Source organism: Diceros bicornis, chromosome 18 (assembly GCF_020826845.1).
Source record: "Diceros bicornis minor isolate mBicDic1 chromosome 18, mDicBic1.mat.cur, whole genome shotgun sequence".
NCBI classification, from domain to species: Eukaryota; Metazoa; Chordata; class Mammalia; order Perissodactyla; family Rhinocerotidae; genus Diceros; species Diceros bicornis.
The window spans coordinates 15539033-15565412 of NC_080757.1; the positions used below are offsets into that span (position 1 = coordinate 15539033).

Here is a 26380-nt window from a genome sequence, read left to right on the forward strand (position 1 = left end):
CACAGGAGAATTGAAGGAAAGGTTGCTCAAAGTGATAGAGAACACCTGCTGCTGCAAACTGAGGACTGCGTGCACAAATCTAGGAGAGAGGACGGGCTTAGCCCTCTTCTGCACGAATGGAGAATCTTCCATTCAACATCTTCCTAAGTGATGCAACTTGATAGCGCAAAAAATGAATATGCAGGGGAGCAAAACAGCCCTCCGGCAGCGAGAGCCCGAACCTCGAGTCTACAGTGGGCGTTTTAAAGCGCCCCCACCAAATACTGCCGCGTGGAAAAGTTTACACCTCGGTTCTGCGGAGTCGCAGGCGCTGCGCTCTCAGACGTAGCTGGTAAGTATCCTCGCGAGAGGGCGCGGGAGCCCCGCCCCACCCCGGGGAGGGTCCGCCCCCAAGGAGGAGACCGGAAGCCCTCGATCCGGCCCGGAAGTAGTGCTGACTTGGTACACGTGAGCGGCAGTATGGCGGCCCATCGCTCCGGCCCGCTTAAACAGCAGAATAAACCGCATAAAGGCGGGCGGCACCGGGGTCGGGGATCTGCGCAGCGGGACGGCAAAGGTGAGAAGCTAGGGTTGGAGGAAGGAGGGCTGTTTAGTCGATATTAACTGCTTTTTCCTCATGTCCAGACTGAGCTCCTACCTCCGGCCTGCACCCTGCGCTAAAGCTCTTTCTAAGGTGGGCGGACTGGCCTCCTCTTTCTTGATCTTCCTCTGAGGCCCAGCACAAGAGCCCTTTCTGATCTCCCCTCCAGGCCGTCTAGCGCTGAAAACCCTAAGCAAGAAGGTGAAAAAAGAGCTCAGCAGAGTAGATCAGAGGCATCGCGCCAGCCAGCTCCGAAAACAGAAGAAGGAGGCGGTGAGAGGAGCGGGGATTGGGGGATGGTGTGGCTTCACAACCGTTCTAGGCGGTTAATGCCTCGAACTAGAAAGTGTGGCCCCGGAAAGGGGCTTGGGATGGAGACTAATCCTAGAGCGTATGTCAGGCGTGCAAGTCTAGACTCGCGCTAGAGCATTCTTTGCCTTGGTCCGACCCCCCTGACATGCATATCGCCTTTTACAAGAGAGATGCTGGCTGGGAGGAGCATCCGTACCGTTGGAAATGCGATGCTGGAACGTAATACTGAAACATTGAGATGTTCTCTAATCCTTTGTACTCCCAGGTTCTGGCAGAGAAGAGACAGCTGGGCAGCAAGGATGGCTCACCTCATCAGGTACTGGTGGTGCCCCTGCACAACAGGATTTCTCTGACAGAGGCCTTTCGGCTGCTTCAGGATAGCGAGTCTGGAACAGTACACCTGAATAAATGGGGAAGCACCCATGGCTTTATGCTGTTATGCCCCCGCTTGAAACATCGGTGGTTTTTCACATCTGCAAGGCCAGGTTGGAGCGTGCAACAATATTTTCTATCATTATGTTTTAAGTAGTATTATTTTTTGAGTATAATGTGCTGTTGCCAACCACCTCTTCCTACTGACTTTGTCTTCTTTCTCCAGGGGATCTGCACACTGTGTTAGACATGGCTAAAGTAGCTGATACCATCCTGTTCCTCCTTGATCCACTGGAAGGCTGGGACAGCACTGGGGATTACTGTCTTTCCTGCCTCTTTGCTCAAGGCCTTCCCACCTATAGTAAGTGAGTTGGGAGTATTGGAGGCCAGGAAAGGAAGTTAATTAGTGTTTATTGTGCACCTGTAGTTTGCCAGGCACTGTCTGTCACTTGATACAGGAATACAACGGGTGGATTGTATTCAGCCGATGGTGGATTGTACATGTAGGCTTAAACTTGGTCCATTATTTACATATTACCTACTGAGGTGCCTTTTTATTTCTGGGCTGGCCTTTGCCCAGAGGAAGAAGAATATGAAGTTTGGTTTTACTGTGAAATTTCTTTAGGGTAGCTGACCGTTGGTTTTCCCAGTGATCTCTGGCCTCACAACTGAACTGTTAGCTTGTTTGTGAACTGCAGGGGGCATTTTCACATAGTGAAGCAGCAGGTCAAGAAGCCCTTTCTCTTTTGTTTACAGCACTTGCTGTCCAGGGGGTTTCTGGCCTCCCACCGAAGAAACAAATAGATGCTAGAAAGAAGTTAAGTAAAGCAGTGGAGAAGCGCTTTCCTGATGACAAACTCCTCCTGTTAGACACTCAACAGGAGGCAGGAATGCTGCTCAGGCAGTTGGCTAACCAAAAGCAACGGCATCTTGCCTTTCGAGATCGGCGGGCCTACCTGCTTGCTCATGCTGCTGACTTTGTGCCTGGTGAAGAGAATAACTTGGTGGGCACCTTGAAAATCTCAGGCTATGTTCGTGGGCAGACTCTGAATGTAAATAGTTTGCTGCATATCGTTGGACATGGTGATTTCCAGATGAAACAGATAGATGCCCCTATGGACCCTTTCCCTTTAAATCCTAGAGTGATCAAATCTCAGAAGGACCCAGGCATGGCAATGGAGGTAAGATTGATGTCTTAAAGATTGTGAATTGTAGATAAGTGTGTAAGCTGGTGCAGGATGTGAACTAACTTGAGGAGACAGTAGTCTGCATACCTAGACTACTACTAGTCCCTGGAGGTGACTGCTAGTTTGAAGGCAGTAGTCTACAAATATGTTGATATATCACATATTTATCCAGCATTTTGTAGGTGCCTTGCACAGCAATTGGCTCTGAGTTTATAGAAGACACAAGATGCAGTCTCTTCCCTCAGACAACTTACTTAGGTCTGAAAAAAATGGCAAACACCTGTGGAATAAAGAATAAGAAAGTGTATTTGAGGAACAGACCTGCTGTGGAAGTTGAGAAAGTAGACAAGCAAGCTTCACAGGAGAGATCAGACTTGAGCCAGGTCTTGGTAAGGGTGCATGTGATTTATGAGTTGGCGATGAAAGACTATCCTAGAAGATAGAGACAATGTGAACCTAGACACAGTGATGGATCAGAGGGTTTCTTTGAACTCTGAAGAAATCAGCTTCATGGGAGTAAGATAGGTAATAAACTGGTAGGAGTGGGACCAGATTATGAAAGGCCTCAAGAACGAAGCAGAGATATAGATTTCAAATGCTAGGAAATAGAACTATTTGAAAAATTTTGACAGGTTTGGCTTTCTGTTTCATTCTAGTTCATTCATCTTCTACTTGAGGACTATGTTATTTCTGGATCTTTCTGGTTACTATGTTAGAATTAGTAGATTTTTGGTTAATGTTTGACTGACCATCACCTGCTTTTGGTTATCAGATTTGTGCTATGGATGCTGTAGCTGATATGGAGGAAGACCTTAAGGTCCTAATGAAGGCAGACCCTGATAGACAAGAATCTTTGCAAACAGAGGTTATCCCAGATCCAATGGAAGGGGAACAGACCTGGCCCACTGAGGAGGAGCTGAATGAGGCAAATGGTTGGTATTGACAAAGTTGTTTGTAATTCATCTGGCCTGGAATTATAGATTTTGTCTAGCTCCTCACAGTCAGGACCCTATAAGGAAGAGGGAGATGAAGATATATTTGGAAGTCTGTTAGCCCCAAATGCTGTATGTTTGCGTTAAGCAACATACAGCATGAAGTGAAGTTTGTTATTTATTTATTTATTTATTTATTTATTTTTTCCCCCAAAGCCCCAGTAGATAGTTGTATGTCATAGCTGCACATCCTTCTAGTTGCTGTATGTGGGACGCGGCCTCAGCACAGCCAGAGAAGTGGTGCGTCGGTGCGCACCCGGGATCTGAACCCCGGGCCGCCAGTAGCAGAGCGCACGCACTTAACCGCCACAGGGCCGGCCCCTGAAGTGAAGTTTGGATGCAGCTTCACTCCATTTCTCAAATTACTTGTGTTACTATTTTCTGATGAACAGTTAAACATCTTTGGGTTCATTGCAAGGTTTATTTAGCTGTGTAAGTATTGCTAGTTTTGAGGCAGCTGAATTAAATTTGGAAATAGTTTGTTCTAGTCATAGTGTGTACTAGATATTGGCAGCAATATCTAGTGTCTTGCCTAGATGAGAATACCTAGAGTAATAGGGGAACAGAGGTATATAATTTACTTAACTAGTTTGGGTTTTATAGACTTCTTGAAGAAAAGTTCCAAGGTGGTAAAGAAGGTTCCCAAAGGAACGTCCAGTTACCAAGCTGAATGGATTTTGGATGAGGATGGTGAAAGTGGTGGAGAAGGAGATGAATATGATGATATAGAACATGAGGATTTTATGGAAGAGGAATCTCAGGTAAGGAAATGAGCCTTTAGGCCACTTCTGTGTACAGCCCTAAATGCAAGGCAAAGTGCAGTCCTGACTTTGAGAGAGGTGTGTGGTCAGTTTCTTAGAAATGACTTTGTAGTTGCTGGAAATGAGATTTATTTTATAACTGAGTCTCTATTAGAATTGCTATTGGGCACCCTTCAATAGTTCAGCTGGTAGAGCGGAAGACTATAGACTGGACTGGTGTAGACATACTTAGGATTGATATTGGTTTGGACTAGGTGTCTAGTAAAGTTATTGTATTCTTAGCTTGATGGCCTTTAGGGTAGAGACAGGTGTGGGTTTCTCATGAAGTTGTAATCTTTTATTCGACAGGATGAGAGTAGTGAAAAGGAAGAAGAGGAGGAATATGAAACTATGACTATAGGAGAATCTGTGCGTGATGATCTGTATGATGAGAAAGTGGATGAAGAGGCAGAGGAAAAAATGTTGGAGAAATATAAACAAGAAAGAATGGAAGAGATGTTTCCAGATGAAGTAGATACCCCCCGTGACGTGGCTGCTAGAATTCGGTGAGTCAGCAAGTCTAAAATCAATCAATATATTTTTATTTAAAACTTAATGTGGCTCAGAACTATGTCAGTGTGATGCAAAAGAAGAAAAACACATTGTCCCTCCTGAAGGGCTAACATTCTATATGGGAAGGTAAGACATACATATATACAGGAAACAGTAATATATAATCAAGTTGTAGACTGTGTGATGCAGACTAATACAGTACTTTTTAACTAACACAATACAGTACTTTATCAAAGAGAAATAGTAAGGTTAAATTAGCAAATGCTTCCTATGAACTTATACTCAATTGAAAAACATAACATTTGGTGATTTTGGGGGAGTTTGGGTAGAACAGCAAGAATAAAAGCATGAAGATGTAGGTGATCATGTCTACTCTGGAGGTGAGTCTGACTAAAGCTAGAGTTTATTGTTGGATATTAGAGGTAAGGCTTTTATCAAAGACCTTGTTTGTCAGGTTAAAGAGTCACTCCCTGATAGGCACCAGGGAGCCACTTTAAATGCTTTGTTCTTTCTAAGTGAGAAGCTTGGGTTTGGTTCTGAAATATTGGTTATGAGCTGTTTTGGGGCGTGGTCTTGACTTAGGCTATTAGGTTATTTTGAGAGCGAGTGTTAAGAGTTCTTTAAAGCCTTAGCCATTTTAAAAATTTTTTTTTTTTTTTGTGAGGAAGATCAACCCTGAGCTAACATCTGCCAATCTTCCTCTTTTTTTTTTTGCTGAGGAAGACTGGCCCTGGGCTAATATCCTTGGCCATCTTCCTCCACTTTATATGGGACACCACCACAGCATGGCTTTACAAGCAGTGTATCAGTACGTGCCAGGATCCGAACTGGCGAACCCCGGGCCACCGCAGCAGAGCACGTGCACTTAACCACTTGCGCCACTGGGCCAGCCCCAGCCTTAGCCATTTTAGAAATGATTTGAGTGAAAGGGTAAGTAGTACCATATAAATTTGACTATTAATTTCTTTAAAATCTATATTCTAGATTTCAGAAATACAGAGGCCTCAAGAGCTTCCGGACATCTCCATGGGATCCTAAGGAAAACCTTCCTCAAGACTATGCTCGAATCTTTCAGTTTCAGAACTTTACTAGTACTAGGAGACGCATCTTGAAAGAGATTGAGGAAAAAGAGCTTGAAGGAGCTGAGGTATCTGCCTTCCTTTATCCATCCCTACAATTTGCTTTTGTTTGCCAAGGTGCCCCCTCCTTTACTCTTTCTGTTGACATGAATACCTTATTTAGTTTTGTGCTGCCCATAGCTGAGTTAGAGGAGCCACTGAGTCATTGACAAGAGTGATATTGGGAACAAAGAGGTATCGGAGATGTTTCTGAAAAAGTTTAATCTGGGTGGTTGAGGCATCTGTGAAAGGCAATTTTGAAGGGTGAGTGTTGACTTTAGGGTAGTATAAGAGTTTTAACATATTTAGAGAAATGCTTCATCATTATTGAGACCTTAAGGGTAACTGTGTGATTGTTTTCTGCTTTCTTCTGCAGGTTGGCTGGTATGTCACACTTCATGTTTCTGAAGTACCTGTCTCAGTAGTTGAGTACGTCAAACGGGGAGCACCCTTGATTGCATTTTCTTTACTACCTCATGAACAGAAGGTCAGTCAGTGTCTTGTGGCAAATAGGGAGTTATGAAACTTTAAAACCAGTTTTGTCTGACAGTCTAAAATTTTGACTGACGTTTTGCTCATTGGGATGTGAAAAATCTGCCTTTAGCATTAGGAATGAGAGGATGACAGAGAAGTCAATGATGGTTTTACCCAAAATGTCTGAACCTGTCTGAAGCATCTCAGTGATGCAGTCTCTGTGTGGTTCTGAGACTTCTCTGAGGTAAGTATGTTTATCAGATAGATTTTAACCAAGGGTTGGCAGCCTTAAAAATAAAGAGCATTTATGCCAAGGTGTAGATAGATCTCTTTTCTCTTGGTGGCCAGCAGTCATGTACGTTGGGGTGTAGGTGAGAGCTCTGGCATTTAATCAGTATAAGGATTGAGGAAGAAGGGGCTTTCATGAGTGTGGTTTTGAAGTGTGTGGTGAGTGAGTGACTTGAAGGCACTAACTTTGTGGCAGATGTTGAGTTCTTGCATATAGACATGGGAAGGTCAGCTAGTATAGAAGGGTATAAGAAAACTGAAAACCAGCCTATATTCAGCTTGAATGCTAGTTGTTGGTGGAGGTAAAAGAAGAATCTGTGTCTCATCATCTGCACTCCACCATAAATTAGCATTTTCAGTTCTTAGAGTGAATCTGAATCTTTTAGTTTGGTTTGCCTTCTTTCAGGTTTACCTGTTCTACTCCTAGATAGGAAGTTCTGTTTTTCTTACTTGGTCCCCAGATGTCAGTGCTGAATATGGTGGTTAGCCGGCACCCTGGCAACACTGAACCTGTGAAAGCTAAAGAGGAGCTGATCTTCCACTGTGGGTTCAGGCGCTTCCGAGCCTCACCTTTGTTCTCTCAGCACACTGCAGGTAAGCAGTGGGGAAGCTTCTGGGTTCCTGTCTATCTTCTTGTCTTTTGTGGGGCTGTGACTTTTGGTCCGGGGGTGCAGAAAACCCAATTTCAAACTCAGGGTCTCTGGGTTAGAGGTATTTTCAGTACTCTGGCTGAGGAGCCAATGATGTTTGTATTCAAAATGTCTGAACCTGTCCGAAGCATCCCAGTGATGCAACCTCTGTGTGGTGCTGAGGCTTCTCTGCCATGAGTACTTGTTCCAGAGTAGGTTTTGTTTTTTTTTTTTAATGTTTATTTATTTTATAATTTTATTTATTTATTTTTCCCCCCAAAGCCCCAGTAGATAGTTGTATGTCATAGTTGCACAACCTTCTAGTTGCTGTATGTGGGATGCAGCCTCAGCATGGCCGGAGAAGCGGTGCGTCAGCGCGCGCCTGGGATCCAAACCCAGGCCGCCAGCAGTGGAGTGCGCGCACTTAACCGCTAAGCCACGGGGCTGGCCCCCAGAGTAGGTTTTGAATAGGAGTTGGTGGCTTTATAAAAATGGTGTGTCAAAGTATGTAACCCTTGGCATCTGATGTGCAGTGTGGTAAAAGCTAGGGGTGGCCCACAGTGGGGTAAAGCAGAGGTGTGTGGCTTCTGAGATGTTGAGGCTGGATGAGAGTTTGGAAAGTGGAGACCAGGGACATTTTTGTGGCAAAAATGATTGTACTCCTACACATTAGGAGTGGGAAGATGTTTTGTACTAACTTGGGGCTTCTGAATATCACCTACACACTCTCAGCAATGGCCGGAGGAAGATGATGTATAATTTCTATTCTTACCAGCCATGCTAAGTGAGGGATTAACTTCTCTTTCCCTTAAAATATTTTATTTCCCTGTAACTTCAGTATTAAATGGGGGGAGGGGTTCACTAAAGGTAAAATAGATGCTCTAGATAGTCCTCAATATCAGAGGTCAGCAAAGTATGGCCCCTGGGCAAAATCTGTCCCACTACTTACTGTTGTTAAATGAAGTTTTGTTGGAACACAGTTGTGCTTTTTTTTTTTTTTTTTTTTAATGTCTGCGGCTGTTTTTGTGCTACAGTGACAGAGTTGAGTAGTTGGAACAGAGAGTGTATGGCCACAAAGCCTATAATATCTATTATCTGGCCAATTATAGAAAATGTTTGTCAGTCCTTGCTCAAGACTAAGAGCTGTTGATTTAGTGGAGATATTCTCTATAAAGCACTGATTGTCAAATGAGGTAGGTTTGATGGGTATCAGAATCACCTGGAGAACTTTTTCAAACCCCAGATATAGTCCAAACGCTAAGATTCTGCCTCCAGGTGAAAAATCACTCTGACAGGATTGAGTTGTATCTTTCAGTTGTATTGAGGCAGGAAAATATTTTGAGAACTAGTAGGGTAAGGAGACACAAGTGCCTTAGGTTTAATAGTTGCAGTGATGCACCTTTCACAGGCCTCTGGATTACCTATGGTTTCTCAAAATGTTTTGGTTTTTATTTTTTAATCCTTATTTTGGCAGCGGATAAACATAAATTTCAGAGATTCCTGACTGCTGATGTGGCCCTGGTGGTGACAGTATATGCCCCAATTACTTTTCCTCCTGCATCTGTGCTGCTTTTCAAACAGAATAGCAATGGTAAGTTGAGTTCAGAGGTGAGTAGACCTGTAGGTCCTTAATGGGTTTAACACTGTTTTCTGTATTTAGATTTCATACCATACCAAATGGTATGAAAAAGGTAATGATGGTTTTCAAAATAGCCCTATCTCAGCCTTGCAGTGGGTCTAAGGCAGGAATGACAAATGGGCTTTTATCTTGCTTACAAACCTTAGCTAATCGGTAGAGGCTGCTCAGAGTGCTATATTTAGGATAGATTCTGGGGACAGGTTCAGCAGGAATATTATTTAATGATCTTTGCCATGGACCCAGGAGGGCAGCCTAGTACATCCCTATTTTAAGGTTTCACTAAGATCTTTCATAGGTCTTTAAATGGGCTGGAGCAATAAATGAAGGCTTTGGCCTGTAGACTCCTGAACAGCTGCTCTGCTTTTGCCCCTTAGGAATGCACAGTCTTATCGCCACAGGCCATCTATTGTCAGTGGATCCGGACAGAATGGTCATCAAGAGAGTTGTTCTGAGTGGTCATCCTTTCAAAATTTTTACTAAGATGGCAGTAGTACGCTACATGTTCTTCAATAGAGGTAGGTATGAAGGATGGGATCTGATTGCCTTTGTGGGGTGAAGGTTGAGTTTACATTTTGTGGGTAAATGTTTCATCTTGGTCTTCTATGTGTTTCATTCTAAGAGGATGTGCTGTGGTTTAAACCAGTGGAACTGAGGACAAAGTGGGGGCGCAGGGGACACATCAAGGAGCCTTTAGGTAAGAGAATGTGGGATTTGGGACCTTGCCTAGATTTCCCCAGTGCTACTAAATGACTATTGGGTTAGAAGACCACTGCTTTAAAATTTTCTATTTTAATTTGACCAGCTTGCTCTGTTTTCTTTCTAGGTACTCATGGCCACATGAAGTGCAGTTTTGATGGGAAGCTAAAATCTCAGGATACAGTACTGATGAACCTCTATAAACGAGTTTTCCCCAAATGGACTTATGATCCATATGTACCAGAACCAGTACCTTGGGTGAAAAGTGAGATTTCTTCAGCAGTGCCTGAAGCGGACATGGAGTAATGGGTTCACTGGGATTCTGTCTTATCGCTACTAGTTAGCACTCTAGGGATGGAAGCCTACAGGTTGTGAATGGGCAAAGTTTGTGTTTTCTATTTGAGCCTAGAGGGCTGCTGCTCTTTTTTGCTGAAGGCTTTTCTTGGCCTTGACAAGGTGTCTTCAGTTAAGTATGAATGTTTTTCTATTGCTGCTTAATCCAAAAAATTATTAAATCTTACTGAAATATCCACTCTCTGTTAGGATTTTGAAAGCTGTTTAAGAGGGGGAGATCGGAGGTTGACAGTGACTAGGAAACAAAATTTCCAATTGTCTAGAGACACTGAATCCCATCTCTTCATTTTGCATAAATTAAACAGAAACAGATTGATAAGGAGCTGGCCTTGCAGCCTGCTTCACCCAAGTTAGGGAGGTTATGTCTACATTTCCACCACTAAGCACAATACAAATGTTCTTTACTTCTGGGGAAACTGTTTGAAAATGCTGAGACAGCACAGCAGCCACTCCAACACCAGCTGTAGGTTCAATAAGCAGTTTCATCCTCTCCCATACCAGCTGGGTTGCATACTGTTGGTACAGAAGGAAGTAAGACTTAGTGAAATGGGAGAAGGGGAAAGAGCCTAGTTGGTTGGCCTTTATAATTAAAGACCAGATGAGGATATACACTCAGCCTGAATTTTCTTAATTGCTATATGTATGTGCTTGCCAATGAAGGGCAGGGCTTTTTTTTATCCTAATTCTGCTTCTACTGTCAAGAGGGTTGTCTTAATACATCTAGGGCACCCTGCCACATGTCATAAAGTCATCTAGTCAAGTCCCCAGTGGGTGAGTTGCTACTAACAGCAGAAGTTTCTTTTGCCTAAGAAGTTGCTCTGTTCTTTTGTTATTTCCTTTCCCGTTGGAGCCTTACCTTAATTTCATCCTCTGTGACAGTGAAGACATCATCCACGAGGTCCCTTATAATAGGCCAGGTGTTTAAGCCAATGCTGGTTTTGACACCATCTGCTATGGTTTCTGGAGGATAGGGATTGGGGGTCAGTTCCCCTTTCAGTTTGGACTGGTAGCAGTCATCTGCATTCAAGGGTTCAGCAGCATATACCTTCACACTAGGTCTCAGAGCCTGGGAAGAGGAATATTAGACATCTTACAACTAGCCACAGCATTTTGCCTGCATGCCTGCAGTAAAATAGGTGGTACAGGTAACACATTGCCCAAGTAAAAGCCTTCCCTTTGATAGATATAATGAAAATATGACCTTCAGGCACTTTAAATTGTATGCCTTTACTGGCTTTCAGTTGCCTAGATCACATCTGGTTGTCCTGGTAACTGGGGAAAAGAGTAGCTCTGTACTTGGATAGTAGGTTGGTGAGATGGAATTCAGGGCGAGGGCTGTGAGCGTGCCACTCGTTGTAACTGCTTTTGTGCTGTAAAGTTGTCATGGATTAAGAAAAGGGTAGTGAGGCAGAGAAGGACCGTCCAGCTCAAGTGCCAAGGGATGATGGGAATGAATGGCAATTTGGGGGGAATGTTGAGCAAGTATCCACAATGTACTATGATGTAAAATAAAATACTCTATGCCTGAAGTGCAGAGTCCTCCAGAAGCTGTTTCTTACCTTGACTGTAATTGCTATTCCAGCAACCATTCCTCCTCCTCCTACAGGTACCACCAGTGCATCTACTAAGGGAACCTTGAGTGAAAAGAATATAAAGTATAATTAGGTCTGTTAATAACCAGTTTTAGGAGCTGGCCTGGTGGCGTAGTGGTTAAGTTCATGCGCTCTGCTTCGGCAGCCTAGGGTTCGCAGGTTCAGATCCCAGGCGTGGACCTACACACTGCTTACCAAGCCATGCTGTGGCAGCATCCCATGTATAACGTAGAGGAAGATGGGCACGGATGTTAGCCCAGGGCCAATCTTCCTCGGCAAAAAGAGGATTGGCTACAGATGTTAGCTCAATCTTCCTCACCAAAAAAAAAAAGTAAATAACCAGTTTTATATGTACATATAAAATAATTGATTCTACAGCGAAACATCAGCTTTACCAGTAGCTAAACAAGACTAGGCTTTTACCTGGTTCAGCACTTCGATGGCAATTGTCCCTTGCCCAGCTATCACTGCAGGCTCCTGGTTGGGATGTACCATGATGCCTTCTGTTTCTTCCATAATTCTTTTTGTAACATTTTGTCTGGACTGAAAGAGTGCATTAATTTAGCTTACTTGATTTGTATTTAATAGAGTTCCCAACAAGTTAGAGTCAATCATTTAACACTTTATTGACCATCTACTTTTTTCAGACTTTGTTCAGGCACTTAGGATATAACTGAACTAAACAGTCCCTGTGCTCAAGGGAGTTATGTTCTAATATGGTGGGGAGGAGTGGGATGTAAGTAAATATATGGTATGTCTAAGTGCTATGGAGAAAAATGAATTTATTTTATATATAGGGTGCTTAGGAAGGACCTCTGGTAAAGTGGTATTTTAATAGATTTGAACAAGTCCTGTGGATCTCCAGAATATTTCAGGGATAAAGAGTAATAGCAAGTGCAAAGACTATGAAGTAAGAGTGCTTGGCCTCTTTCAGAAACTGCCAAGTTAGTGTGGTTGGCTTGGAGTGTTTGGGGGAAAGTAATAGTGGGAGATGGAGTCAGAAAGATAGGAATGGGCCAGTTCATCCAGGCCTTAGATGATTGTAAGAACTTTGGTTTCCATTGTGTATGAGATGGGAAACCATTGGAGGATTTTGAGCTGATGAGAGACAAGTTCTAACTTAATGGATGGCTCTGCTCTGGTTGCTTTTTTGAAAACAGACTAGTGGGGCAAGAGTGGAAGCAGAGAGACCAGTTAGGAGGCTGCTGAATCTAGGTGAGAACTGATGTTGGTTTGGATTAGGGTGGTAGTGGTAGAGGCTGTTAGAAGTAGTTGGATTATAGAAATATTTTGAAAGTAGGACTAAGATTTGGAGGTGGGGTGTAAGAGAATTATCAAAGATGACTCCAACATTTTGTTGGGTAGCTAGGAGGATAAAAGTTGCCATTCACTGAGATGGGGAAGACTGGAAGAGGAACAGTATTGTGGGAGTAAGATCAGGAGTTTGGTTTTAGACATAGTGAGTTTGAGATACCTATTAAGACATCCAACTGGAAATATCAGGTAGCCTAGGATATACAAATTTGGGTTAAGAACAAGGGTCAGGCTTGGAGTTAGAGTGTAGGTGATATTTTATACAGACTAATGAGATCATCTGAGTGTGCGTAGCTAACGGAAAGGTTGGGCATGCTAACGTTTAGAGATGAAGAGGAAACAACAAAGGAGACGGAGAAGGAGCAGGCAATAAAGTAGGAAGAGAAGTTCAATTTGACAGTGAAAGCTGTTAAGGTACTGAACATTGCTCTCTTCCTTACCTCATCACTCTGTTCACTGTACACTATAGAGGCTCCATAGGCTTGTATTGCCAGTTTTTTACAGTTGGGAGCTGTTTGGGGCACCACAATATAAGCAGGAATCCCTGGGAGGCGGAAACAGGTTTAGTTAGTACGAATCAGGAGAAGTGACGATAGAAAATTCTGTTCAGTTTGCTTGTAATCAGATACGGACTGGAGAATTTACTTCCCACAGCTATGACCAATCTCACTGAAAGTAAGGATGCTTTTCCATGCCTCTCTGATGATCCTACCCGGTACCCTGAGAAATTAATCAAGCACCTTCCAATTTGGCAGCATAGGCGAGAGCCTGGCCATGGTTTCCACTGCTGTGAGTAACAACAGCTTTGGGCTTCTCTTCTGAAGTGGCAGGAATCAAGCTTTTGATTGCATTAAGGGCACCACGAATCTGGAAAAGAGGGATGAATTCATGTATTTGATTAAAAGGTTTCTTTTCAAAAAACCAAACAGCTTTTCTAGATTTTCTCTTCCTAACACTGCACATCCAGTCCATCACTAAATCTTATTGATTCTACTCCTAAATATCTCATATGTGTCTTTGCCACTACCTTGATGAGGCTTCATTTCTCAACTTGTGTAATATCAAACTTCAATTGATCCTCTTTCAAGGATCATTCTCATCTAATATTTCCGCTAGATTATGAAAGTGATCTCTTAATAACAAATGTTACCTTTTTCATTGACTGCCTATTTTTGTAAGAAAAGTACAAATTTCCTACAAGTTACAGCCTTTCTGAAACACATTTACTGCCTCTATTATTGTTGTAGCCATCCTAAATTGCTTCTGGATTCCCTCTTACCAGGTTAGCTCACACTACTGTACTGCTGAGCATGCTGGTACCTCTACCTGTAGTTCTTTTCCCCCACTCCCTGATCTGGCTAAAAGCACTCACCCTGTAAAACTTGGGTCAAACATCACCTGCTTCAATTTCCTTGATCTACCAGGCAAAATTAGGCACTTTATTCTCTGTTCTTCCAAGGCAGTTTATAACTCTCTTATGACACTTCTCATCAACCTATTTGTTGACCAGCTTGTTTTCCCCTGCAAGTGTGGATAATAGGGCAAGGCCTACTGTATATATGCCTAGTGTAGTTAGTGAAAATAAATGCTTGATGTGTGATGAATGAAGAATAAACCATGGCAGAAGCAAAGGGCAAAAGAGAATGGGGTTTTTTGTTTTGTTTTGTTTTTTAAATATAAAAGCTCTCAGTTAATAGGTTGGGGAAAAGGTAGATTCTTGAAGTCCTAAAGCTATCACTTAGGTACTTTTTGTGTGTGTGTGAGGAAGATCAGCCCTAAGCTAACATCCATGCCAATCCTCTTTTTGCTGAGGAAGACCGGCTCTGAGCTAACATCTATTGCCAATCCTCCTCCTTTTTTCTTTTCCCCCAAAACCCCAGTAGATAGTTGTATGTCATAGTTGCACATCCTTCTTAGTTGCTGTATGTGGGACGCGGCCTCACCATGGCCGGAGAAGCGGTGCGTCGGTGTGCGCCCAGGATCCGAACCCAGGCCTCCAGTAGCAGAGTGTGCACACTTAACCGCTAAGCCACGGGGCCGGCCCTGTCACTTAGGTACTAATGCCTATCTGGCACAGTACAAAGTGCAGCTTTCAGATTTTTACCTGGAAGGATCTTAAAGCTCAACTAATGGTCAGAAAATTCTGGTAATGAATCAATGCACAGAAAAGTCTATGCATAGGCAAGGCACTGACATATTTTGTAGAAAAAGATCTTATTATATGAGGGTTTAGCTTGGTTTAGATCTTTTATATTCATAATAAGTTATCAATGAATAGCAAGTTGACACAAAGTGAATGCTTAAATTTTGTTATATACAGGGTGATCACACTCGCTCATTTTGCCTTGCAACAGTCCAGGTTGATGTCTATTGTCTCAGTTTAATCATTAAACATTCCCCCTTTTATTCTCAAACATGTCCTAGTTTGGACAGTAAATTATATGATCACTCTAATTATAAGGAATTTTGAGATTGTGTAAAAGGGGCTCGTCAACACCAGAATGCGAAGTAACCAGGACTTGATCAAAGGAAAATTTCTACAACTCCTTCTTCAGCTATAAAAAGACATTAATCTACCTACCCCACTGGGCGGTCAGGAAGATCAAATAAATTTGTATGTGAAAGGGGTTTGAAAAGATACATGATACACTATCAAAAGGCATTGTTACCTTAAAAGATCCAGTTTTCTGGAAGTGTTCACATTTGAAGAAAAGATTGCGCCCTGTTACTTGATTCAAAATGGAGCTTGTTAGCATTGGTGTGAGGTGGATAAAATCTCGAATGTTGATATGAGCTTTTTCAACATCAGCAAAGGAGATGCAGTACTGAGCACACATGGTTCTGAAACCCAGGAATAAGAAGTGGGTCAAGGCAAAGCCTGAGACAATGTGTTTAATGAAAAGATTTTGAAAATGCATAACAGACCCATAGAATGTATAACACCAAGAGTAAACCATAATGTAAACTATGGCCTTTGAGTGGTAATGATGTGTCAATGTAGGTTCAGTTGTGACAAATGTACCACTCTGGTGGGGGATGATGATAATGGAGAAGGCTATGCATGTATTGGGGCAGGGGGCATATGGGAAATCTCTGTACCTTCCCATCAATTTTGCTGTGAACCTTAAACTGCTCTAAAAAAATAAAATCTTTAAAAAAAGGAAAATGCATAACACAGGAAAATAGACCTGGGGCTTGTGGTGTTAATGTGGGAACTGTCTCCATTATTGGGACTCCAGAATCTGTGCAGAGAAGGGAACTTGTCTTGAAGCTGAGTTTCTTAGTAAATACAAATTTTTCTCTGGTGAAGCTTTATAGGAAGTAACTGGTGGTGATTACGGAAGGTTTAAAGCTCACCTGTCACTCATACCATCCATCTCTTGGCGGCACTACCACTGGTCTCTACCTTTTCATCATTGTTGTGAAGCTTGAATGAACTGGATTCAAAAATCTAGAAATTTTTATTTTAAAAATTATTTAACAAGGAGAAAAAATTGCCTTCAATCCTATCATTTTAGTAAATTATGTTCATTTTCTATATTTCCCTCTGTTTTTTCAGTATACATACATTCTATGACAGTTAAAATCAAAGCAAACGTTTTGTTTATTCTTACTCCATTTGGCTCAGTTTCTTCAAAGTTTTTGTAATTATAATTTTCAATAACTGCATTATGCTTCCATTTTTCACTTTTTATTGTAGCATTTAAACATGAAGTTTCTTGGGGCCGGCCCGGTGGCGCAAGCGGTTAAGTGCACGTGCTCCACTGTGGCGGCCTGGGGTTCGCCAGTTCTTGCCCCACGCACTGCTTGTCAAGCCATGCTGTGGCGGCATCCCATATAAAGTGGAGGAAGATGGGCACGGATGTTAGCCCAGGGCCAGTCTTCCTCAGCAAAAAAAGAGGAGGATTGGCAGATGTTAGCTCAGGGCTGATCTTCCTCACAAAAAACTAAAAAAAAAATAAACATGAAGTTTCTCATTATTTTTCCTTATTAACAAAAGTAACGCATGTTCAACAGAAAAACAGAATTTAATGTTTCCTCCCCAAGGACAATTGCTATCTAAGCTCTGGTGTTATATCTTTACAGGCCCACATATATATGCAGACCAAACTTTTTTGATAGGTTTCATAACTTGCTTTTTTCAGACAATATTATAAATATCTATGAATCTTTGCTTATCAATAGATATTATCCAACTTTTAAAATGGCTTAATAGTACTTCTTTTTAAAAATACCATAGTTTTACATAACTCCAGTGTTGAACATTTAGATTTTCTTTTTTGGTGGGGGGGAGCCATAATAAAGAATGATGTAATCAACAGCATTGTTGTAAGTTCTTTGTGTATCTCCATACATGCTTTGGGTAGATTCCTCCAAAAGGCATTTTGCATCAAAAGGCACACTTCTAAGACATTTGATACCCACAGCCAAACTGATCTCTAGAAGAGTTGTAGATTATATCAGTATACACTGCCAAAAGCAGTTTCTAAGGAATGCCCATTTTTCTTTACCCTAAGGAATGCCCATTTTCCTTTACCCTTGCTGCATCATTTTTATCTGTCACTTCAACGAAATATGTCTAGTAGTTTGAATTTACATTTAATTACTAGTGCTTGTACACTTTTTCTATATATTTATTGGCCAACTTCTTTTGTGAATCTTTAGCAAACCATTTACTGACTGAATCATCTTTTTCTTCTGAAATGCCATGTTTATCAAATATTAAATTTCTATTAACGCTTAGGGCTTTTCTGGACTTCACATTTTGTTCCATTGATCAGACTGCCAATTCCTTTTCCAGTTGTTCATTGTATTAATACATTCTTCCTTGATTACCTTTTCTAAAATTTATTGGCTTTTCTCACACATCAATTCTTCCACATTAACTTCAGAAATCCTTTATCAAGGTCGCCAGAAATTCCATTGTAAAATGTACAAATGAACTGGGGGCATAATTGACATTTAAAAATATTGAGTCTTCCCATCCATGAACATGGGTGTCTTTCAATTTAGTAGAGTCTTTTTGTTTTAGGTTTCCCAGTCAAGTTTTCATAGTTTGTGTCCTGTATAGATCTAATTAAATTTATGCCTAAGTACAATATATTTTCATTGCTTTTGAGATAAGGTATTTTTTTCATGGGATTTTTAAATTGCTTACTGATGATGTAATGAAAGCTAATAATTTTTGTATATTTATCATGTAATAGGATACTTTACTGGATTATCTTGTTAGATCTAATAGTTTCATAGTTCATTCTCCAAACAATCATGCTACCTGCAAATAAAGATAATTTGTGTTTATCTTATAAATATACCTCTGCTATGTTTTTCAGTGCCACATAAATCTGAATTAATTTCAATAATTAATATTTTTTGGCAAAATCACCTAATTTAAAATTTCAAATTTATTAGTATAAAGTTGTACATATTAAGATTTCTAAGTATTCTTCGTATCTATGGTATTCATTCATCATTTATTCATTCAATCAACAAATATTGAGCACCTTCTAAGTGTCAGATTCTGTTTGGCCTGGGGATATAGTGTTGGAAAAATAGACTTGTCCCTCTCATAAAGTTGACAATATAGCGGAGAGATGTGTAATAAATAACCCAAAAATAAATATGTATTTATAAATATTGATAGGTGAAATTAAGGAAGTGTGTTATGACAGGATACTATAACGGGGGGCCTCACTTAGATCAGGGAAGGAGGTTAAGGCCTTCTATGGGGAAGTGAAATTTAAATTATGACCCATAAGATAAATGAGCAGAGCAGGGGGTGGGGAGTGTTTCAGGTACAGGGAATAATATGTGTGAAGGCTTTAAGGAGGAAGAGCTTGGCATATTCCAGGAACTAAAAGAAGGCTAATGTATCTGAAAATAGTAATCAAAGGGGAGTATAATAAGAGGTAAGGAAAGTGAAGTTGGCATAGTCTAGATCATAAGGGACCATGACTCATGGATTTTTTTCTTAAGAGCAATGGAATACCATTAGAGAATTCTGAGCAGGTAAGTGACATATTAGAATTAATATTTTCAGAAGATCACTCCGGTTACATTGTAGTAAAATGAAAAGGAAAGAGATGAGTGGAATTAGGGAATCCAGCTAAGAAGTACTACAATTGTCCACATGAAAGACAACAGGGGCTTGGATGGCGAAAATGGTGGTAGAAAAAAATAATCATTCAAGATACATTTTTAGGGCCGGCCCCGTGGCTTAGCGGTGGAGTGCGCGTGCTCCGCTGCTGGCGGCCCGGGTTCGGATCCCCAGCGAGCACTGACCCACTGCTTCTCTGGCCATGCTGAGGCCGCGTCCCACATACAGCAACTAGAAGGATGTGCAGCTATGACATAGAACTACCTACTGGGGCTTTGGGGGAAAAATAAATAAATAAATAAAATTAAGATACATTTTGGGAAAACAAACCTGATTAAAAAATAGGCAAAGGACAGGGCTGGCCCAGTGGTGCAAGCCGTTAAGAGTGCGCGCTCCGCTGCGGCGGCCCGGGGTTTGCCGGTTGGGATCCCGGGTGTGCACCAACGCATCTCTTGGCAAGCCATGCTGTGGCAGCGTCCCATATACAATGGAGGAAGATGGGCACGGATGTTAGCCCAGGGCCAGTCTTCCTCAGCAAAAAGAGGAGGATTGGCAGATGTTAGCTCAGGGCCGATCCACCTCAAAAAAAAAAAAAAAAAAAAAGGCAAAGGACTTAAATAGATATTTCTCCAAAGAAGAAATACAAATGGCCAACAAGCACATGCAAAGATGCTCAACATCACTAATTAGGGACATGCAAATCAAAACTACAATGAGATACCACCTTACACCTATTAGGATGGCTACTATTAAAAAAACCAGAAAAACGGGCCAGCCCAGTGGGGCAGCGGTTAAGCTGCACACGCTCTGCTTCGGCAGCCCGGGGCTCGCAGGTTCGGATCCCAGGTACGCACCGATGCACCACTTGTCAAGCCATGCTATGGCAGTGTCCCATGTAAAGTGGAGGAAGATGGGCACGGATATTAGCCCAGGGCCAATCTTCCTCAGCAAAAAGAGGAGGATTGGCATCGGATGTTAGCTCAGGGCTGATCTTCCTCACACACAAAAACAAACAAACAAACAAAAAAACCCAAAAAACAGAAAATAACAGTTGGCAAGGAATGGAGACACTGGAGCCATTGTACAGTGTTGGTGGAAATGTAAAATGGTACAACTGCTATGGAAAACAGTATGGTAGTTCCTAAAAAAATTACACTTAAAATTACCATATGATCCAGCAATTCCACTTCTGGGTATATACCCAAAAGAATTCAAAGAGGGTCTCAAAGATACATTTGTATATCCTTCATAGCAGCATTATTCACAATAGCCAAAAGGTGGAAGCAACCCATGTATCCATTCACACGTGGATAAACAAAATGTGGTATATACATACAATGGAATTTTTTTTTTTTTTTTTGGTGAGGAAGATCAGCCCTGGGCTACATGCTAATCTTCCTCTTTTTGCTGAGGAAGACCGGCTCTGAGCTAACATCTATTGCAAATCCTCCTCCTTTTTTTTTTCCCCAAAGCCCCAGAAGATAGTTGTATGTCATAGTTGCACATCCTTCTAGTTGCTGTATGTGGGACGCAGCCTCAGCATGGCTGGAGAAGCGGTGCCTCGGTGTGCACCTGGGATCCGAACCCCGGGCCACAAGTAGCGGAGCATGCGCACTTAACCGCTAAGCCACGGGGCCGGCCCCATACAATGGAATTTAATTCAGTCTCTTTAGGAAGGAAATTCTGACACATGCTACAACATGGATGAATCTGGGGATATTATGCTAAGTGAAATAAGCCAGTCACAAAAAGAAAAATACTGTATGATTACACTTATGTGAGGTACCTGTAGTAGCCTAATTCAGAAGGAAAATAGATGGTGGTTGTCAGAGCCTGAGGGGAGGAGGGAATGGGAAGGTGTTGTTTAATGGGTATAGTTTCAGTTTTGTAAGATGAGATCGGTTGTACAGCAGTGTGAATGTATTTAACACTACTGAACTGTACACTTAAAAATGGTTATGAAAGTATATTTCATGTTATGTGTATTTTACTACAATTAAAAAAAACACACACAAACACAAAAGAGATACATTTTGGAGATTATAATTAGTTAGGTCCCTTGGTTGCCAGTAATAGAACACCTATTTGAACTGGCTTAGGCACAAGATGGAGGTGATGAGATTTACTGGCTCATAGAATCCAAGGAAGAATTGAACCATGGGAAGGGCAGGAATATGGAACTTCAGGAACAACTGGAATCAGAGATTTGAGATTTTCCAGGATTCTCTCATTGTTTCTCACCTCTGCTGCTTTCTGCACGTTGGCTTCACTCTTTTTCATTGCAGACCAGCTGATTCCACATAGTAGGACATGTGGCTGCTGACAGCTCCTGTGTTTTTCCCATTTTATGGCTTCCACACTGGAGAGGGATTTTCTTTCTTTCTTAGTTTAGTTAAAAAATTCTGGGTAAGGACTGATTGGACCATCTGGGCCAAGGACCAATGGCCAAGAGAGTGTGGTCATTTAAGACAAATACTATGCAACAGTCAGAAATAGTCACAGATATATGAAAAATAAACAGAATGATTTTTTTTTTTTTGTAAGGAAGATCAGCCCTGAGCTAACATCCGTGCCAATCCTCCTCTTTTTTGCTGAGGAAGACTGGCCCTGGGCTAACATCTGTGTCCATCTTCCTCCATATGGGACGCTGCCACAGCATGGCCTGACAGGAGGTGCATTGGTGCGCACCTGGGATCCGAACCCTGGCCGCCAGCAGGGGAGTACGCGCACTTAACTGCTACGCCATGGGGTTGGCCCCCAGAAAGATTTCTATAACATGGCATCAGTTATGTACATTAAAACACACACATGCATAAAACAATACTATATACTATTCAAAGATACACCTATATCCAAGGACATATATCAAACATATTAGAGTGGCTACCTAAGGGAGGGAGGAAGGAACATGAGTGGGAATTGGAATGAAGGGAAAAAAAATCAGAACAGTCTTGTTGATGATAATGTGCACCAGATAGTATGAGTGCCTCAAATCTCTGCACCTGAGGGAAAAACAGGAGCAAACAGAGGGATTGAGGGAGGAAAGAAGAAAAAAAGAAGAGAGAAAGGACTTCTGAGTGAGAGTGAAGGGGAGTTTTCAAGAGAAAAGGAAGAGGAGAATATTGAGGTGATGAATTCCATTGACGCCCACTACTGAGACAGAAGAGACATATCCTGATATTGGATTGAATGTGGGGAGTGAGGGACATGGAGGCATCAAGGATAACTCTTGGCTTTTGACTTAGATGGTGGTATATATATATATATATATATATATATATATATATATATATATATATATTTTTTTTTTTTTTTTTTTTTTTTTGCAAGGCAATCAGCCCTGTGCTAACATCTGCCAGTCCTCCTCTTTTTTTGCTGAGGAAGACTGGCCCTGGGCTAACATCTGTGCCTGTCTTCCTCTACTTTATATGGGACGCCACCACAGCATGGCTTGCCAAGCAGTGCGTCCGTGCGTGCCCGGGATCTGAACTGGCGAACCCCAGGCCACTGCAGCGGAGCGCATGCACTTAACTGCTTGCGCCACCAGGCCGGCCCCGATGGCGGTATATTTATTGAGAAATAAGACTGGCAAAGAAAAAAATACTTTAGGGGAAATTCAGAGATTTGCTGAGCTAAGTTCCAATTATTTATGAGACATCCAAGAGGATTTTTTTTCTTATTTGGGTTTGTTTTCTTACTTTTGCCAGAAATGTGTCTATTTTATTTCTGAAGAATGAGCTCTTCAATTTATTTATCAAGTACTGTTCCTTTGCTTTTATTAATTTCTGATTTTATCTTTATTTCTTCCTTCCATTTTCATTTTCTACCCTGCTGAATGCTTAGCGTATTAATCGTCATTCTTTTAAAATTAATGATAAAAGCACTTAAGGGTACAAATTTTCCTCTGAGTATTGCTTTAATGATACATCATAGGTTTTGTTATGCAATATCTTCATTAGTCTTTTTTGTGTGTGTGTGTGAGGAAGATCAGCCCTGAGCTAACATCTGCCAATCCTCCTCTTTTTGCTGAGGAAGACTGGCCCTGGGCTAACATCTGTGCCTATCTTCCTCCACTTTATATGGGACGCCGCCACAGCATGGCTTGACAAGCAGTGCATCGGTGCACGCCAGGGATCCAAACCGGGGAACCCCCGGCCACCGCAGCGGAGCGCACACATTTAACCGCTTGCGCCACCAGGCTGGCCCCTTCATTAACCTTAATTTCTAAAGAATCCACAATCTCAGGTTTGTTTACTTTTTTGAGCCATGAGTTACTTAAAATTGATGTTTTAAAAAAACCTCCAAGTAGTTAGAATTTTTTATTTTTTTAATAATTTTATTAATTTTTTTTCCCCCAAAGCCCCAGTAGGTAGTTGTATGTCATAGCTGCACATCCTTCTAGTTGCTGTATGTGGGATGCAGCCTCAGCATGGCCGGAGAAGCGCTGCGTCCGTGTGCACCTGGATTCGAACCCGGGCGGCCAGCAGCGGAGCCTGCGCACTTAACCGCTAAGCCACGGGGCCGGCCCATAGAATCTTTTGTTTAATATGTGGTTATTCATTTCTAGTTTTACTACTTTGTGCTCAGCAGCTGTGACCTGTACAAATTTTGTTTTTAGAAATTGAATTCCTCCCTCTCCCATTATCCAAATTTGCTTGTTTTTTGGATTACTCACATAATGTGACCAAATCCCTACTGTAAGAATTTAAAACATTGCAGAAATACAAAGACTTTTCACTCTCTACCATTAAATCTTCTCTTTCTGGGGGGGCCAGCCTGGTGGCATAATGGTTGAGTTCATGTGCTCCACTTCAGTGGCCCAGGGTTCACGGGTTTGGATCCTGGGCACAGACCTACACACTGCTCATCAGGCCATGCTGTGGCAGCATCCCACATAGAAAATGGAGGAAAATCGGCACAGATGTTAGTTTACGGCCAATCTTCCTCACCACAAAAAAAAAAAAGATCTCTTTTTCACAAAGATAATCACTTTAAAAAGTTTGGTATGTATTCTTCCACACCTTTTTTATGTATTTATATAGAAATTTACATATGCAATAAATGGTTTTGCTGCACTTAGATAGAACCATACTCTATATATTATTCTGCAACTTGCTTTTTATTTTTTTATTTTTATTTTTTTGTGAGGAAGATCAGCCCTGAGCTAACATCCATGCCAATCCTCTTTTTGCTGAGGAAGACCTGCCCTGAGCCAACATCTATTGCCAATCCTCCTCCTTTTTTTTTTCCCCCAAAGTCCCAGCAGACAGTTGCATGTCATAGTTGCACATCCTTCCAGCTGCTGTACGTGGCACGCCACCTCAGCATGGCTGGACAAGCAGCGCGTTGGTGTGCGCCCGGGATCCGAACTCAGGCCGCCAGTAGCAGAGCGCACACCCTCAACCGCCAAGCCATGGGGCCGGCCCCTGCAACTGGCTTTTTAAAAAAAAAATTAACAATACATCTTGAAGACTGTTCCACGTCAACATATTTTAATTCTTTAAACTCAGAAGCTTTCATTGTGATACAAAGTCTAAATATGGCTCTCTTTTCATTTATTTTTACCTGGTATTTCATGAACGCTTTAAAACTGAGGGTTGAATTTAAGCCTTAAATTCAAATTTTTCGATCAACTTAGTAAATTTTCTTCTATTATTTTTTTGATTATTGCTCCTCCTCAGTAAGTTCTGTTATCACTTTCTGGAACTCGTATTTGATTATTAGTTCTCTGGATCCATTCTCCATGTCTTCTATTGTTATCTCTCATAGTTTTTATCTAGTATATTTTCCCTCTGAGTTCTGATAAATTTTTTTTGAGCTGGGTTAACTTTTGGCGAATCTCATCTGCAGTTCACTGACGCTGTCGCAATAAGTTGGCAATCCCGTTTTTCCTCTATAAGCCAAGTTTTCTTCAGATTATTTTTCCATCTTTTTAAAAAAAAATTAATGCAACGTCCTCTCCAATTTCAATGTGAAAACGAATTAGTTTTTAACATTTCTTCCTACTTCTTTCACATCTGTTTTAAAGATTGTCATTTGCTCTGACCACTCAAATTACTCCCCTTCTTTTGAACCACTGAATCTTTTCACGCATCTATTGACTTCCTCCATCTGCTTAACCTTCTGGTGGCGAAGTGTCTGTCACATAAGAGAAACTGCATGAGTTCTGTCAGAGATTGTTCAAAGCTTTTAGGTCCAGTCTGAGGAATAATTCTTAATTATTCTTTGATGGTGTAGAGGTCCAAAAGACTGTGTGGGATTGGGAAGGAGCAAGAGGAGGAGGGAAATAGCCTTGGGGGAGGGAGTTTCACCACAGTTCTGAAAGGGGGCTCACGAACAAGAAGTTAAAGTACCAGTCTTCTGATCCAGTTACATTGTAAAGATGGAAAAAAAAAAATCAACCTGAGATCCAGGGAAGTCAAGTAATTTTTCCAAGAATCTACAGTGATACAGAAATCTCCAAATCGACTTATAATACCTCCTGATTTACTTCCACACAACTCCTTCCCTCAGCAAGAGCCAATTATACTGGATTTCTTTTTTAAACGTCAGGAGGCGTGGAGATGTAGTCTGCCATAAAAGAAAAGACTTTGATACTCTGGTACTTAACAACCGTGTCACCCTGGGCAATTTACTACGGTTCTCTGGGATTCAGGTTCCTCATTTAAAAAAAAAAAATGGGGATAATAATAACTACTCTGACAAGATCTTCAAGGTCCCAAAGTAAAAGCCTGGGGCACTAGTCCCGGTCTGCGGCGGGAAACCTTGGCCTAAGGTGACTGGAGGAGGCCGGACTGTGGGGGTCTCCGTCAACCGAGCCCCAGACCAGCACCAGTGTCCTCGATGGCCACCACAGCAGCAACAGCAGCCACCGACGCGAACGCCAGCCTCGCCTGGCCTGGCTCGGCCTAGCCTCACCTCACCTCACACGCGCCGCGCCTCCAACTCCAGCCTCAGCTCACCTTCCCGACCACACCTCTGCGCACGCGCGGCGCCCGCCTCCCCCGAGCGGGCTCGCGCTCCGGCTCTTCCCCTCTCAAGCGGCCGAACGTGCGTTCAGCGCTGTTCCTCCCAGTGCGGCCACCGTCGTTTGGGGAGGAGGACGGGAGGGGGCGGGGAAAAGGGTGGGAGGTGGGCGAGCGCGCGCGTTGCCCGTCCGTCGTGGTTTCCTGGCTGCGCGCGGCGGTGGCGGAGAACCTGCAGCTGTAGCAGCAGTCGCGAAGATGGCGGAGGGGTTGGAGCGTGTCCGGATCTCCGCGTCGGAGCTGCGGGGTATCCTGGCCACTCTGGCTCCGCAGGCCGGGAGCAGAGGTGAGTCGCGCCGCCCAGCTCCTGGGCCGGGCCTGCCCGCCCCGCCTCCCTCTCCTCCTCTGCCTCCTCCCCGCTCGGTCCGCTGCGCTCCGGAGCCCCCGCCCCTTCCCCC

General features: G+C 42.4%; 3 protein-coding genes and 2 non-coding genes across 6 annotated transcripts in view; 4 read left to right on the forward strand and 1 right to left on the reverse strand.

Moving 5' to 3' along the window:
* The first annotated feature begins 444 nt into the window (after positions 1–444).
* Positions 445–10133, forward strand: TSR1 (TSR1 ribosome maturation factor). The gene is made up of 15 exons (XM_058560094.1): positions 445–556; positions 750–853; positions 1158–1377; positions 1491–1625; positions 2021–2445; positions 3224–3383; positions 4047–4204; positions 4553–4749; positions 5741–5903; positions 6251–6361; positions 7098–7230; positions 8740–8856; positions 9279–9419; positions 9524–9598; positions 9728–10133. The coding sequence occupies exons 1-15, from the start codon at positions 460–462 to the stop codon at positions 9904–9906; spliced, it is 2415 nt and encodes an 804-aa protein (XP_058416077.1). The 5' UTR covers positions 445–459; the 3' UTR covers positions 9907–10133.
* LOC131417997 (small nucleolar RNA SNORD91 family) lies at positions 6499–6593 on the forward strand. The gene has a single exon (XR_009222796.1). It is a non-coding gene; the product is annotated as a small nucleolar RNA SNORD91 family (small nucleolar RNA).
* Positions 7366–7460, forward strand: LOC131417996 (small nucleolar RNA SNORD91 family). The gene has a single exon (XR_009222795.1). It is a non-coding gene; the product is annotated as a small nucleolar RNA SNORD91 family (small nucleolar RNA).
* An 80-nt stretch (positions 10134–10213) lies between the features above and the next one.
* Positions 10214–26160, reverse strand: SRR (serine racemase). Its single transcript, XM_058560103.1, has 9 exons — positions 25881–26160; positions 16218–16311; positions 15530–15701; positions 13601–13727; positions 13301–13404; positions 11970–12089; positions 11514–11588; positions 10811–11020; positions 10214–10467 (listed from the first exon to the last, which is right to left on the reverse strand). The coding sequence occupies exons 2-9, from the start codon at positions 16235–16237 to the stop codon at positions 10252–10254; spliced, it is 1044 nt and encodes a 347-aa protein (XP_058416086.1). The 5' UTR covers positions 16238–16311; positions 25881–26160; the 3' UTR covers positions 10214–10251.
* SMG6 (SMG6 nonsense mediated mRNA decay factor) overlaps positions 26114–26380 on the forward strand; it is a 205440-nt gene continuing 205173 nt past the window's right edge. Inside the window, exon 1 of one of the 2 annotated variants that reach the window (XM_058560085.1) lies at positions 26114–26268. In XM_058560085.1, coding sequence (XP_058416068.1) covers positions 26181–26268 — 88 coding nt within the window. In that variant the 5' untranslated portion in view covers positions 26114–26180. The remainder of the gene's footprint in view (positions 26269–26380) is intronic. The other variant, XM_058560086.1, reaches the window with a different exon arrangement.